Source organism: Periplaneta americana, chromosome 1, assembly GCF_040183065.1.
Source record: "Periplaneta americana isolate PAMFEO1 chromosome 1, P.americana_PAMFEO1_priV1, whole genome shotgun sequence".
Classification (NCBI taxonomy): domain Eukaryota; kingdom Metazoa; phylum Arthropoda; class Insecta; order Blattodea; family Blattidae; genus Periplaneta; species Periplaneta americana.
This window is the reverse complement of record NC_091117.1, coordinates 7,363,998-7,379,896: the sequence shown is the minus strand read 5'-3', so window position 1 is coordinate 7,379,896 and position 15,899 is coordinate 7,363,998. Positions and strand designations below refer to the sequence as shown.

General features: G+C 32.3%; 1 protein-coding gene across 1 annotated transcript in view; it reads right to left on the bottom strand.

Annotated features, from left to right (window-relative positions):
• Nucleotides 1-15,899, bottom strand: part of LOC138703295 (superoxide dismutase [Cu-Zn]-like) — a 194,295-nt gene that overhangs the window by 41,610 nt on the left and 136,786 nt on the right. The window contains exon 2 of the mRNA XM_069831099.1: nt 14,337-14,403. Coding sequence (XP_069687200.1) covers nt 14,337-14,399 — 63 coding nt within the window. The 5' untranslated portion in view covers nt 14,400-14,403. The remainder of the gene's footprint in view (nt 1-14,336; nt 14,404-15,899) is intronic.

Genomic DNA, 15,899 nt, shown 5'->3' with positions numbered 1-15,899 from the left:
CTCATGAGTACAAGGCAGCCAACATAAACACAGGTTAACCAACTTCGAAATTTCAACTGAAACATTTCATTACGTACAGTACTATAAATATGCCCATGCATCTTAATTATCACAACCTATTTTAAGACTACCATAACGTAAAATAATTAGAGAAGAAACATTTGTAATAGGACAAAAATGAACACAACAGTAGTTATTGAATTGAAGCATGAATATGTAGTGTGTCATACAACCAATACAGTAATAAAATATGATTCACTTCCGATCGGTGTTCAAAGATGCAGCTATTGAAAGCCGCTTATCGAAAACGTGAGGATTTTCCTCAACACTCAATATTAGAATCTCATCAAATAAAACTTGCTCCATGATGCACAGCACAGAACAAAATAATGCATAGGTTATGTCACGGTCTTCTTGCTACAAAATATACGACGACAAAATAGCTTTTAGATGGCAATAGAATGAATCTAGTGGGCTGTGATCGGAAAAGTGAACGCTAAAGTTGAAACTTGGCCAACTCTCCGTTCCCGATCTCGGGCTCCGGCAAGCTTTTCGTTAATTGTAAATGTTCACATTTAAATGTATACATTTTAACCGTTTTCGTTTTCGTTCCGATTCTCGCTTCCGGTTTACAACTTCAAGCGGTTACCCCTAATGTTTGATAGAACACCAGGCGGACTTCGTCATACACGAACCCTAACATTTTCTGAGTACACAAAGAGAGTAACAATTGATGAAAATTTAGCTACTTTAAGAGAACACTCTACTAAAAATGACAAATTTTTCCTAATAATTTTTTCAACCAAATTTTGAGAGTATGTTTACTATGTAAAGGACTAACAAAATTAAAATTTTGAACTCTCAAATGGTTTTGGATTTTGATTTTTTATTTATCTTTTTTTATTCTTTTTAGAAATATTTTCAAACCCAAGTTGTTAGTAGATCATCTCAATTTTTAAGCTTCGTTTTTTTTTTTTGGTTAGATTCACAAGACATAGAGGAAAATTTCTATCCATTCAATTTATGAAATATCTAATTTATTCACTTCGAGAAATTATTTTCAAAATTTAGAAATGTTTTTTATCTATAATTCATAAAAGAAATATTAATAAAATAGACTAGCAGCATTTATCACAAAATAAATGCATTGAAATATGCATCTACCTCATAAATACTTGCAGTAAAAATTTCATCCAGATTGATTAATATTGGCATAAAGAAGTTGGTGCTGAATTAAGAAAAATAAACTTACGGAAAAATGGATTTGATAGAATAAAATGAATATTTATGTAAATTAAAATTCTTCTCCGCTACATTCATCTAGCAACTTCAGGGAGCCAGATTTAGAAAGAAAAGTTACTAGATTTGTAATCATAAAATTATTTTTTTTATCAAATAATTCTTTTTTACAAATTTGACAGTTCTTTAAATCCACGCTCCTTACAGGCTTAATTAAAAATATGTGAACATATATTTGTAATCAGAATTGAACTAAATCCATTTGGGGTATGAAAATACAGACTCTAAAGAAGTGAAATAGCCAATAATTTTTTTTTTTGGAAAATTGTAATGATTTTCAGTGGTCTCTCCCCTTAAGGGAATATGGTTATTATAGCGTAGGAAAAATTTAAAAGATTTCTTAGACTAGATTGCCATAAATTTGATTCTGATGGGCTGCTGATAGTTTTCCGAAAATTTCTGTGCTATACTTTTCCGAGCCTAAAATGAGCCATTGAGTAAAAAAGTGGACTATATCTATATTTCACATTTCAAGAAAACTATATTTTTAACTCATTCATTTTACACATTATCAATGGTAAGCATACATGGAAAAATATATGAAAAGATGACGGATATGGCAAAGGACTTGAAAAGATGACGAATACGTTAAAGAACTTGAAAACATGACGAATATGGTGGACATCAAAAGAAGAATGGGCTAAGGATGTGAAAAGATGAATATTGTGAAGAACATTAAAATATGTAGAGCACGGTGAAGAATGTGAAAAGATGACGAATGTGGTGAAGAACATGAAAATATGTAGAGCATGGTGAAGAATGTGAAAAGATGACGAATATGGTGAAGAACATGAAAATATGTAGAGCACGGTGAAGAATGTGAAAAGATGACGAATATGAGGAATAACATGAAAATATATAGAGCACAGTGAAGAATGTGAAAAGATGACGAATATGGTGAAGAACATTAAAATATGTAGAGCACAGTGAAGAATGTGAAAAATGACGAATGTGGTGAAGAATGTGAAAAGATGACGAATGTGGTGAAGAATGTGAAAAGATAACAAAAGTGGTGAAGAACATGAAAATATGACGAATGTGGTGAAGAACATGAAAATATGTAGAGCACGGTGAAGAATGTGAAAAGACGACGAATGTGGTGAAGAACATGAAAATATGTAGAGCACGGTGAAGAATGTGAAAAGATGACGAATGTGGTGAAGAACATGAAAATATGTAGAGCACGGTGAAGAATGTGAAAAGACGACGAATGTGGTGAAGAACATGAAAATATGTAGAGCATGGTGAAGAATGTGAAAAGATGAATGTGGTGAAGAACATGAAAATATGTAGAGCATGGTGAAGAATGTGAAAAGATGAATGTGGTGAAGAACATGAAAATATGTAGAGCACGGTGAAGAATGTGAAAAGATGAATGTGGTGAAGAACATGAAAATATGTAGAGCATGGTGAAGAATGTGAAAAGATGAATGTGGTGAAGAACATGAAAATATGTAGAGCACGGTGAAGAATGTGAAAAGATGACAAATATGAAGGAAGTGAAAATATGACGAATATTGTAAAGGTTATAAAAATACGAAAATGTTCGAGGATACGATAATATTAATATGAAAATGGACATAAGATGAATATGGCATTGGATGTCATGACGACAGACATGGTGATATAAATAACTATAACAAATGTGGTGATGTAGGCCTGCGTGATCATCACGAATATTCTGAAGGATGACGATGACGAATGTAATGAAGGACGAAAGGACATTATCACTACTTGATTGCTAGAGTATGTTTTATGTAACTCAGAAGTAGTCCTTACTGACGAAATAGAACTTGGATCGATCCAAGGTACTCTTAGATTCTGTTGTAGAGCGCACATTCGTTCAACATTACTCATTTCATAGTTTGCTGAATTATCACCAGACATCATCACTGTCTCTGAATAACATGCAGAACAGAGTTCGTTCCTCGTTTATTTCCCCTTCTTTTCCTTTTGGACTGAACCACGAATGAGTCCAAGAGATTCTGTCAAACTGAAATATCCAGCACTGAGGATATCACAAAGACAAGCCAAATCGGACTACATTAATGGAACGGGAGACAGGTGAACCAAACATTTCTACTTTAGTCACGGTTCTCATCTTTGACCTTTCGCATGACAGATTCTTTTGTCAAGACCAGAGGAATTCTGGAGCTGGATGTCTCCATGCTTGAGGCACAAGAATAACAGCAGACAGGGCTGCGATGTTCTACTGTTTCCTGTGACTTGCTCAGCGGAGTTCCTAATTACGAACTGCAGATTTTTTTTATAAACTTTATTAAATGCTACTATGGAAACGACACGCGCTGTATCTACATATTTTGTATAGAAGCTGAATGGGAAACTATTTCACTTAAATTCTGTATCAATGAATCTCCCGCCACCAGTTTCTGTGACCAGATTCGCTCATAAATACGTTCTCAGTCAACTGAAAAAGGCGCGGATGAAAACTGGAAAAGCCGTGAATGAAAACTGCAAAAGGCTGGTATGAAAAGTGCAAAAGACGGGAATGAAAAATGCAAAAGACGGGAATGAAAAATGAAAACGGCGGGGACGAAAAATGCAAAAGGCTGGTATGAAAAATGCAAAAGAAGGGAATGAAAAATGAAAAAGGTGCGAATGAAAACTGCAAAAGGCAGGAATGAAAAATACAAAATGCGGGGATGAAAATGCAAAGGACGGGAATGAAAAATGAAAAAGGCGCGAATGAAAGCTTGGAAAGGCAGGAATGAAAAATACAAAAGGCGGGGATGGAAATGCAAAGGACAGGAGTGAAAAATGCAAAAGGCGCGAATGAAAACTGCAAAAGGCAGGAATGAAAAATACAAAATGCGGGGATGAAAATGCAAAGGACGGAAATGAAAAATGAAAAAGGCGCGAATGAAAACTGCAAAAGGCAGGAATTAAAAATACAAAATGCGGGGATGAAAATGCAAAGGACGGGAATGAAAAATGAAAAAGGCGCGAATGAAAGCTTGGAAAGGCAGACATGAGAAATGCAAAAGGCGGGAATGAAAAATTCAACAGGCGGGAATGAAAAATGCAAAAGGCGGGAATGAAAAATGCAAAATGAAAAATTTAAAAAGAGTGATGGAAATGGAAAATAAGTAGATGAAAGTTGAAAAGACGTGAATGATGATGAAAACTGCAGGAATGAGAAATTAAACCAAACTAGGGATACGATGCTAGTGATGGAAGTCATAACAATGGAACTCAGGAAGACAAATATTGGACAGATTTATGTCGATACAGCTACAGTTCTTAAGGTTAGTTTTATTCAGTCCAGGAGACGAAATATTGACAACTTTTCCACGAATTCAGAAACGAAATAGAACCCCTACTTGTCTGCATTCAGACATGCTAGAATTTTGCGCGTCATTGGAGTTGAAGGCAGACCAATACGACTATCAGCTCCGTGGGTAAGACGCCTCGCAGATGTGTGTTTACAGAAAACAACGCAGGGACAAAGAAGTGGATCGATGCGAAGGCCTCCGGAAATGAGAGATGAAGAAAGTGAATCTCACAGAACACTGAGCGGTGTCAATTATAAGTGTCCCGCGATGTTCGAACGTGAGGGAAATGACCAAGACGTCAGTACAGGCTTCGTCTTATTTCATATGAAAAATTAATCGCAAGTTCTGTGCTGAAATTCTTTAGCTGTTCAAACATGAAGGGGTGGGAGTGGACAGTAACGAATATTTTTATAACAGGGCGGAACAAAGACGACAGAGCGAACATGGGCGAATATCGAACGTCGCCGTACTCGACAAACTTGAACCGAACATAGCGCCTGTCATGCACGACGCTAACGCCAATCTATATATTTATTATTATTATTATTATTATTATTATCATCGTTGTCACTATCATTATAATCGTCATAATTATTATGACATCATTATTACTACTATCATTTTTATTATTGTGTATTATTATTATTATTATTATTAAATATCATTATTATCGTTGTCACTATCATTATAATTATCATAATTATTATGACATCATTATTACTACTATCATTATTATTATTGTGTATTATTATTAAATATCATTATTATCGTTGTCACTATCATTATAATTATCATAATTATTATGACATCATTATTACTACTATCATTATTATTATTGTGTATTATTATTATTATTATTATTATTATTATTATTATTATTTGATCTTTGATTGATGTAGACTATTATATTGTTTGTATTTCATCTCATTGCCATTTTCTAACATTCATTCTCATCATCATTTGTTTTTTATGTTCTGTTTTGTATCGTGCTAAACTTTAATTGGCCTTGTGCTGTTGTTTTGCACGTTAATATTCTAAATAAATAAAAAAATAAAATTAAATATCATTATTATCGTTGTCACTATCATTATAATTATCATAATTATTATGACATCATTATTACTACTATCATTATTATTATTGTGTATTATTATTATTAAATATCATTATTATCGTTGTCACTATCATTATAATTATCATAATTATTATGACATCATTATTACTACTATCATTATTATTATTGTGTATTATTATTATTAAATATCATTATTATCGTTGTCACTATCATTATAATTGTTTTGCACGTTAATATCCTAAATAAATAAATAAATAAATAAATAAATAAATAAATAAATAAATAAATAAATAAATAAATAATTATTATGACATCATTATTACTACTATCATTATTATTATTATTGTGTATTATTATTATTATTATTATTATTAAATATCATTATTATCGTTGTCACTATCATTATAATTATCATAATTATTATGACATCATTATTACTACTATCATTATTATTATTATTATTATTATTATTATTATTATTATTGTTAAATATCATTATTATCGTTGTCACTATCATTATAATTATCATAATTATTATGACATCATTATTACTACTATCATTATTATTATTGTGTATTATTATTAAATATCATTATTATCGTTGTCACTATCATTATAATTATCATAATTATTATGACATCATTATTACTACTATCATTATTATTATTGTGTATTATTATTATTATTATTATTAAATATCATTATTATCGTTGTCACTATCATTATAATCATCATAATTATTATGACATCATTATTACTATTATCATCATTATTATTATTATCATCATCATCATCATCATTATTATTAATATAATTTTCATCATTGTTAAAATCATTATTATTATTATTCATTTTGTTCTTATCTCAAATATTTAATTTGTACCATAGTTGTTCATTTTAATGTATTAATTGTATCACTGTGCTGGACTTTTATTGACCAATATCTGTTGTCCGGCACATAAATATCAATAAATAAATAAATTACTATTATCATCATCACTATTAATATCAATATTATTATCATCATTATTAATATTATTTTCATCATCACTATTAATATCATTATCATCATCATTATTAATATTATCATCATCATCATTATTAATATTATCATCATCATCACTATTAATATAATTATTATAATCATTATTAATATTATTATCATCATCACTATTAATATTATTATCATCATTATTAATATTATTATCATCATTATTAATATTATTATCATCATAATTATTAATATCATTATTATTATCATCACTATTAATATTATTATTATCATCATCATTATTAATATTATTATTATTATCATCATCATCATCACTATTAATATTATTATTATTATCATCATCATCATCATTATTATTAAGATTTAATATCATTATTATTATCATGATCACTATTATTATTATTATTATTATATTATTATTATTTAATATCATTATTATTGTCATTATCATTTTCATCATCATTATTATCATCATCTTTACTATTATTTAATATCATTATTATTGTCATTATTATCATAATCGTCATTATCATCATTATTATTATCATTAATATGAATATTCACGTCATTAAAATATTATCGCCATTATTATTACTATTATTATTATTATTACTATTATTATTATTGTCATTATCATAATCATCATCAATATTAATATCATTATAATCATTATCGTCATTATCATTATTATTATCATCACCGGCGTGAAACAGGCTTTCTTCCCAGTATCCAACATTTTACTAAAACTTAGCTGAAATATACAAGCCTACGAAACGATAATTAAACACAATTTCAACGCTAGGTAACAGTTCGGATTGTTGCGTCATGAAATACCGCCAGTTTCGCTTACAGGCGTTAGCTGTATTGTTGCAAATGAGAATACCATAGTTTTTAAACGGCATATTATGTAAAATGCTTAAGTAGCGAATATAGGCCACCTGATTTTTTGCAGCTGAAAATTTATGATTATTATTATCATCATTACTATTATTTAATATCATTATTATTGTCACATTGTTGAGTTTACCGGATATCACATAAGCATTACCATGGCAACCGAAGTGAATCTCCGTTTCACAATATCCTTTCATTTGTTTTCTACTACTATCGTCATTATTATTATTATTATTATTATTATTATTATTATTATTATTATTATTATTATTTAATATGATTATTATCATTATCATCGCCGATATGAATGATCATTTAAAGCGAAAAGCATCAATCAAAGAAATTCGGTGTATTTGTGACATAATAGACATTTTACACGTCAGAAAAGATTTAACATTATTTTATGGTACTGATGATTTTAATTTACTTCTTTTGTGGTTTATGGATGGACAGTGTAGAAGAATGTGTTCCAGATCTTCATCAAGATTATTACACCACAGACAAGTAGGATTATCAGAAATGTGAAATCGGTGTAGGTACAATTGAGTGACAATGTGACCTGGTCTGGCTCTTGTTAAAAATGTTTGAACATGTCTGGGCAAGTTTTTGTACATTTCCAGGTCATTTGATTTCTTTTGTACAGACTGTAAAATTTTTCCTTTGTCAGAAAAGAGCCAATTGTTGATCCATAGGTCTGCAAAAATGAGACTTTACTGAAGCAAAAGCATTGGATAGAGATATCACTTGACGAGGTCTTGGTTGCAAATATGTTGCCTGTTTTGCAATATTACCGACTTTCTCGTTTCCAAGGATACCACAATGACTGGGTATTCATTGAAATGTTATTTCCTTTTGGAGTTCTTTTAGTTTACTTAGTTGTTTCTGAATTGGAATAATTCTATGTGCATATAGGTTTGGTACATATTTAATTATATTAAATGTAGCCCCCTTGGAGTCGGTAAGTATGCAAATAGATTTTTCAGAAATTTGAGTAACACTGAAGAGCAGCATCAATAGCTAGCAATTCAGTGTCAAGACTGGAGGAGGCTGAACATGGTATGAAATAACTTTCTTGATATTTTGGAACATAATACCCTCTTTTACCCTTAAAACCAAATAAAAAAAGGTATTTTGAAAACAACTTCAAATTAATGTAACTCTGAAAATATTGAGATTAGGACTCATGTTTATATGACTTTCTTGCTCAGAATGTCTTCGGAAATAAGCTCCGTGACGGTAACTCTTTATGAATCACCCTGTATATTATAATGAATGTATCTTACATGCAATTAAATATTTCATTTATGCTCGACCATGCCGAAATGTAGTAATTATACACCTGGTAGCAGTCCTTTAATGCATGTCATTAAAGTACAGGTGTTCAGCCAATGACAAGTGAACTTACAGGTGTTCAGCCAATGACAAGTCAGCTTTGTACAGTTATAAAACCGCAAGTATCGATTATTCTCGGATATGCAATCGAAAGAGAATTAGCGAAAAGTCACGGAGGCTGGAAATCCAATACTGTCGCAGAAGGTTATGTTCTGTTACTATAATAATTAGAGTTAATTGTAAATAATATTCAAATAAATTCAATTTGTCATCTCGTTTTTCAATTCTAAATCAATTTTCAGGTTATACCAGAGTAATGTTCATCTTATTCTTTGCCAAGGTCAATGAAATTCGGCCTCGGAAAAAATCAATACCTTCGCGTCTGCGCACATCTCACAATTCAGGTCAGTTCGCACATCACCATAATTTTGAATACTTTCAAGTTAGAAATATGGTCGAGCATAAAAAGTCGTATGAAACTTGCCTATAATGGTAATTAAGACGCTCGTATGAAAATTATGAAACTCGCTTGCGCTCGTTTCATAAACAATCATACTTGCGTCTTAATTACTACCATTATAGGCTCGTTGCATAATGTACTATTATGTATGTTTTTTCAATAATAAATGACTATGAAACATATGAAAAGCGTCGCCTTGGTGATACAGTTTTCGGACCAGATGCGAGCTCTGCTAGCTAACACCTCTGTACTCTGCGGGCTCAGTTTCGATTCCCAGTCTGGTGATGATTGATCACTCGGACCGCGGGGCGTGGTCATCAATCATCTCCAAGGCAACGGCTGAGTCTATCGAGGAACTGCAAACACGTTCACAACTCTGATCCTCCCCCTCTGACCCACACCCTATGGAATGTTCATTCAGTGCGTACTTTAGATGTGGCTTCAACTTTCGTCTCGTGGTTTCGTCTAGTTTAAAAACTCCCAGCTGAGCGAGTTAAAGTTATAGGCAGACTTCCCACAAACTTGTACCCAGTTCGATGGAATGTAGTGATTGCAGCTAGGAATGGCAGCTGTACTTCTGCGTTTTGTTTCATACAACATTTTCCGATAATTTTCAACGGATGCTTGCATTACTTATCGATCTCCAAGAACTTACCTACTTACTTACTTACCTACTTACTTACTTACTGGCTTTTAAGGAACCCGGAGGTTCATTGCCGCCCTCACATAAGCCCGCCATTGGTCCCTATCCTGAGCAAGATTAATCCAGTCTCTATCATCATACCCCACCTCGCTCAAATCCATTTTAATATTATATTCCCACCTACGTCTCGGCCTCCCCAAAGGTCTTTTTCCCTCCGGCCTCCCAACTAACACTCTATATGCATTTCTGGATTCTCCCATACGTGCTACATGCCCTGCCCATCTCAAACGTCTGGATTTAATGTTCCTAATTACGTCAGGTGAAAAATAAAATGCGTGCAGTTCTGTGTTGTGTAACTTTCTCCATTCTTCTGTAACTTCATCCCTCTTAGCCCCAAATATTTTCCTAAGAAACTCATTCTCAAACACCCTTAATCTCTGTTCCTCTCTCAAAGTGAGAGTCCAAGTTTCACAACCATACAGAACAACCGGTAATACAACTGTTTTATAAATTCTAACTTTCAGATCTTTTGACAGAAGACTAGATGACAAAAGCTTCTCAACCGAATAATAACACGCATTTCCCATATTTATTTTGCGTTTAATTTCCTCCCGAGTGTCATTTATATTTGTTACTGGTGCTCCAAGATATTTGAATTTTTCCACCTCTTCGAAAGATAGATCTCCAATTTTTATATTTCCATTTCGTACAATATTCTGGTCACCAAACATAATCATATAGTTTGTCTTTTCGGGATTTACTTCCAAACCTATCTCTTTACTTGCTTCAAGTAAAATTTTCGTGTTTTCCCTAATCGTTTGTGGATTTTCTCCTAACATATTCACGTCATCCGCATAGACAAGCAGCTGATGTAACCCGTTCAATTCCAAACCCTGCCTGTTATCCTGAACTTTCCTAATGGCATATTCTAGAGCAAAGTTAAAAAGTAAAGGTGATAGTGCATCTCCTTGCTTTAGCCCGCAGTGAATTGGAAAAGCATCAGACAGAAATTGACCTATACGGACTCTGCTGTATGTTTCACTGAGACACATTTTAATTAATCGAACTAGTTTCTTGGGAATACCAAATTCAATAAGAATATTATATAAAACTTCTCTCTTAACCAAGTCATATGCCTTTTTGAAATCTACGAATAACTGATGTGCTCTACCCTTATACTACCATTTTTTTCTCCAGTATCTCTCGAATACAAAAAATCTGGTCAATAGTCGATCTATTACGCCTAAAACCACACTGATGATCCCCAAGAACTACCTGTCCAATAGAAACATTCCTCTGAGATTCAACCTTATTAATACTATTTGTATTGTATTGTATTGTATTGTATTGTATTGTATTTATTAACATTCCATGGTATTCATACATGCTTACAGCTAGAATATGGAATAAGTCAAAAAAGTTAATACTATTATAAAGTCTTAATTTATAGTCACAGTCCAGATGAAATATATACAGACGAGATTTACAATATAGTCTACTAGTACAACACAGAGTTTTAGTATCAATTTCATGAAGTGTTATTCAATGTCATGAATTCACCTACAGAATAGAAGGCGTGAGAAATTAGGTACTTCTTTAATTTGGCCCTAAATGAGTAGCTTAATATCAAAGACGGACATCTGACATCAATCGAATTTTAGACAGCTGTAGTTTTTATACAATTTTTCATGCTTTATCCAGTTATAGTGAAACCATGTGCAAACTCTAACATTATATTTATAAAATAAATTGTGTTAAATATTACAAAAAACACTGTGAATTAAAAAATTGCCTTTAGATCAAAACTATGCAGACGACAGATGTCCGTCTTTGATATTAAACTACTCAAATAATCTTATGTTTTTAGTTTAATTTTTTATATCGACAGGGAGGCTATTAAAAATTTTTATCCATGACCATAACGAAAAGCATGCCTTTACTAAATACTTTTGCTTTTGTAAAGTAGCTTTTTATTCAACATTATTTCATTCCACTAGTGAGATAAAGACTTTACCTCACAGTTTGAACTTTATCTCACAGTTCATTAGTATTTTCCTAGTACTCGTATACTTTTCCATTGAACTATTACTCAAGAAGTTAATATATTAGTTACTAGATGTCACTACCTCTACTTCTTTATTACCATTTCTCAAATATACAAACACTCAATCTCCTTCTCTTTTCTCTATCTGCTACGTCGTAATTTGTACATTACATCCATATCTAATATGCATCTTTTTAAAATTTTTGCAATAATTTACCTGTTGGGATGCGAGGAGACTTGAACCTGCGAAGTTGGGTTTATAGGATTTTAGGATTTTATAACAACACGCCTTAGTAAACTGAGCTAAACAGACAAACGTTTTAATATTCCTCTTAAGTTTACAGAAGTAAAATGTGAAATTATTTTAATCACAATAGTCCCGTGAACACTTCTAAATAATCCCTGAAACTTCAAAAAGACGAAAATGCATGTTTAAAATGAAAAAAAAAACATATATTCAAATTGTATAATTAATTATAATTTGTTATTTATCCAACGCCTTAGATACCATTCTTCACTAATCATGGCCTCCTACATCATGACCTACCCAGTACACGTATCGATTCTAAAATCCATGCCATGGTATGTGATTATATGAGGACTTATTTTCAACATATTTTCTTTTATAAAACAGAATTTTTCGTTATGATCATGGATAAAATTACGTATGGTACTTGTGAGCGTGATCTTTATTGCACTCGTGTAATAAAGATGCACTTACCTCACAAGTCATATAGCGCACTCCTTTTTGATAGCACGATAGACTTGCCGATGGAGTAAGAAAGTCATTTTTTTGACGTTTATTTATGCTATGAACTGCTGAATTAGTTACAAAGTTTTCACGATTACATACGAGGAAGATTATTAATGAAAGAATATACTGACAAGCCATGGGCATTATTTGTAGTTTTTTTTAAATAGTACTACAAGATTCCATAGATTTGGCACCTACTATTATTCTAATTACTCTTTTTTGCAATAGGAATATACTGTTACTATCTGTGGAATTTCCCCAGAATATTATTCCAAAACTCATTACCGAGTGGAAGTATGCAAAGTATATTGTTTTTAAGGTATTGATATTTACTATCTCTTGCATAGATCTAATAGCAAAACAAGCTGAATTTCGTTTGGGGGTAATTTCTTTAATAAGATTTTTCCAATTTAACACATTATCGATTTTTAAGCCAAGAGATTTGGTTGTTGTTGTTTCTAATAGGGATCTATTCTTAATTACTGCGCTAGAAATTTGCGAGGTTGAATTTTGACAGCATTTAAATATTACACTGCCAATACATGTAAAACAAATATGAAATTAAAATTTTTGACACTTAAAATATAATGTTTACTGTGTATTTACTTCGAAAGCATAGCCTACGGTGCCTTGGCGTTGAGTTGCTGGTCCCCATTTTCATTTACAAATAGTTAAAACACGCATTGCAATGATTGAACCGATTTTTATTTTATTGGGTTATTTTACGACGCTGTATCAAAATCTAGTTCATTCAGAGTCTGTATGATATGAAGATGATAATGCCGGTGAAATGAGTCCGGGGTCCAACACCGAAAGTTACCCAGCATTTGCTCGTATTGGGTTGAGGGAAAACCCCGGAAAAAACCTCAACCAGATAACTTTCCCCGACCGGGATTCGAACCCGGGCCACCTGCTTTCGCGGTCAGACGCGCTGACCGTTACTCCACAGGTGTGGAAGATTGAATCGATGTTCATGTGTTTCCTGTAACTTCAAAGAAATGTCAGGAACTTGACAAGCATAGAAAAGAAGTGATCGATAAGATTCCATCTAGTGGCAAATTTGAAACTAAATGCATGTATGAAGTATAGTATACTATACTCCGGGACCCAGGAGATTACGGGCGAAATTCGACAGTAGAATTGTACTGAAAGGAAACCTCATTAAAAATTTAATAAAATATTAGAAGTTAATATTCACCGACCGGAATTCAACCAACGGATTTAACAGTAGAAAGCTTAATGACTATATTACCGTAGAGATATGAGTAATATAATTTATAAAACCATATATAATGAAACCCCTACATTACGTCATAACGTAAGAAAACTTTTTAGTGCATTGCAACAACAGTATGCGAGTTGGAATGTTATCTCGGGTAACGAGTCAATTTCTTTCGAAACTTGGCGTTGTTGGCTTATGTTATCAGCAATTAATTGTCCACAAATATTTACTTTCTTAACCTTCGGAATTATGGTAATGGCTGTGCAGTTTTATTGTACAAACATTCTGATGTATTGCGGAGAACTCACCTCAGCTGTTGATAAAGTCAGCAATACAGCCAACACGCAGCCAAGAAATACCAGTCGCGCCATATTCCTGAACAAAAGAAAGAGAAAACAATTTGTTAGTAACAGCACCAGTAAATAAGAATAGCTGATCAGGCAAGTTTCAATTTGTGTCTTGTATTACAATTATGAATGTTTTGATCCGTAGATACTAAATATGAACAAAATCCATCCAATAGTTTAGTAGAAATCGCTGTACACAGACAGACTAGTACTAAAATTATTATATTTCATGTACATCATTCCCTGATAAATTGACTCGTAGATACTGAATATGAACAAAATCCGTCCAATAGTTTAGTAGAAATCGCTGTACACAGACAGACTAGTACTAAAATTATTATATTTCATGTACATCATTCCCTGATAAATTGACTTGTAGATGCTGAATATGAATAAAATCCGTCCAATAGTTTAGTAGAAATCGCAGTACACACAGACTAGTACTAAAATTATTATATTTCATGTACATCATTCCCTGATAAATTGACTCGTAGATGCTGAATATGAATAAAATCCGTCCAATAGTTTAGTAGAAATCGCAGTACACACAGACTAGTACTAAAATTATTATATTTCATGTACATCATTCCCTGATAAATTGACTCGTAGATACTGAATATGAACAAAATCCGTTCAATAGTTTAGTAGAAATCGCTGTACACAGACAGACTAGTACTAAAATTATTATATTTCATGTACATCATTCCCTGATAAATTGACTCGTAGATACTGAATATGAACAAAATCCGTCCAATAGTCTAGTAGAAATCGCTGTACACAGACAGACTAGTACTAAAATTATTATATTTCATGTACATCATTCCCTGATAAATTGACTCGTAGATACTGAATATGAACAAAATCCGTTCAATAGTATAGTAGAAATCGCTGTACACAGACAGACTAGTACTAAAATTATTATATTTCATGTACATCATTCCCTGATAAATTGACTCGTAGATACTGAATATGAACAAAATCCGTCCAATAGTTCAATACAAATCGCTGTAAATTAAAAGGGGCAAATGACGTCATCTGTATAATAAAACCATTTCATTTCGTCCGTACGCAGTCGTAACTTCACTCACCAACATCCCTGCACAGTGCATTACCCGGCTCGCCATAATGCTTCACGAACTCTTCTCCAGAGACCGCTATTGTCTCGCAGACGACGTTCTATTGTCTCCTAACGACACAGCAGTAGGAAGCATAATCACAGGCTATGTTTACCACCTCCTGTTCTCCTGTTATTTCATACACGTTGTTTTCATTTTCGTAACAACTCTAAAGCTTCATTTCAAGGATTTTCATTCAAATCTGTGTTGACAATTACATGGTTGTTAAGGATCTTACAATACAGCCTAAATCACAGCATTGTGTGTCATGAACTCCGTCCCTTGACACAGTCGTATTCAGTAATTTATTTTACCAATCGCCACACATTATTTCTGTCATTTGTACATAACATTTTCCTTCTCGTTTACAGAACTTGACAACGTTTCCACATCTTGTAATATCATCGTT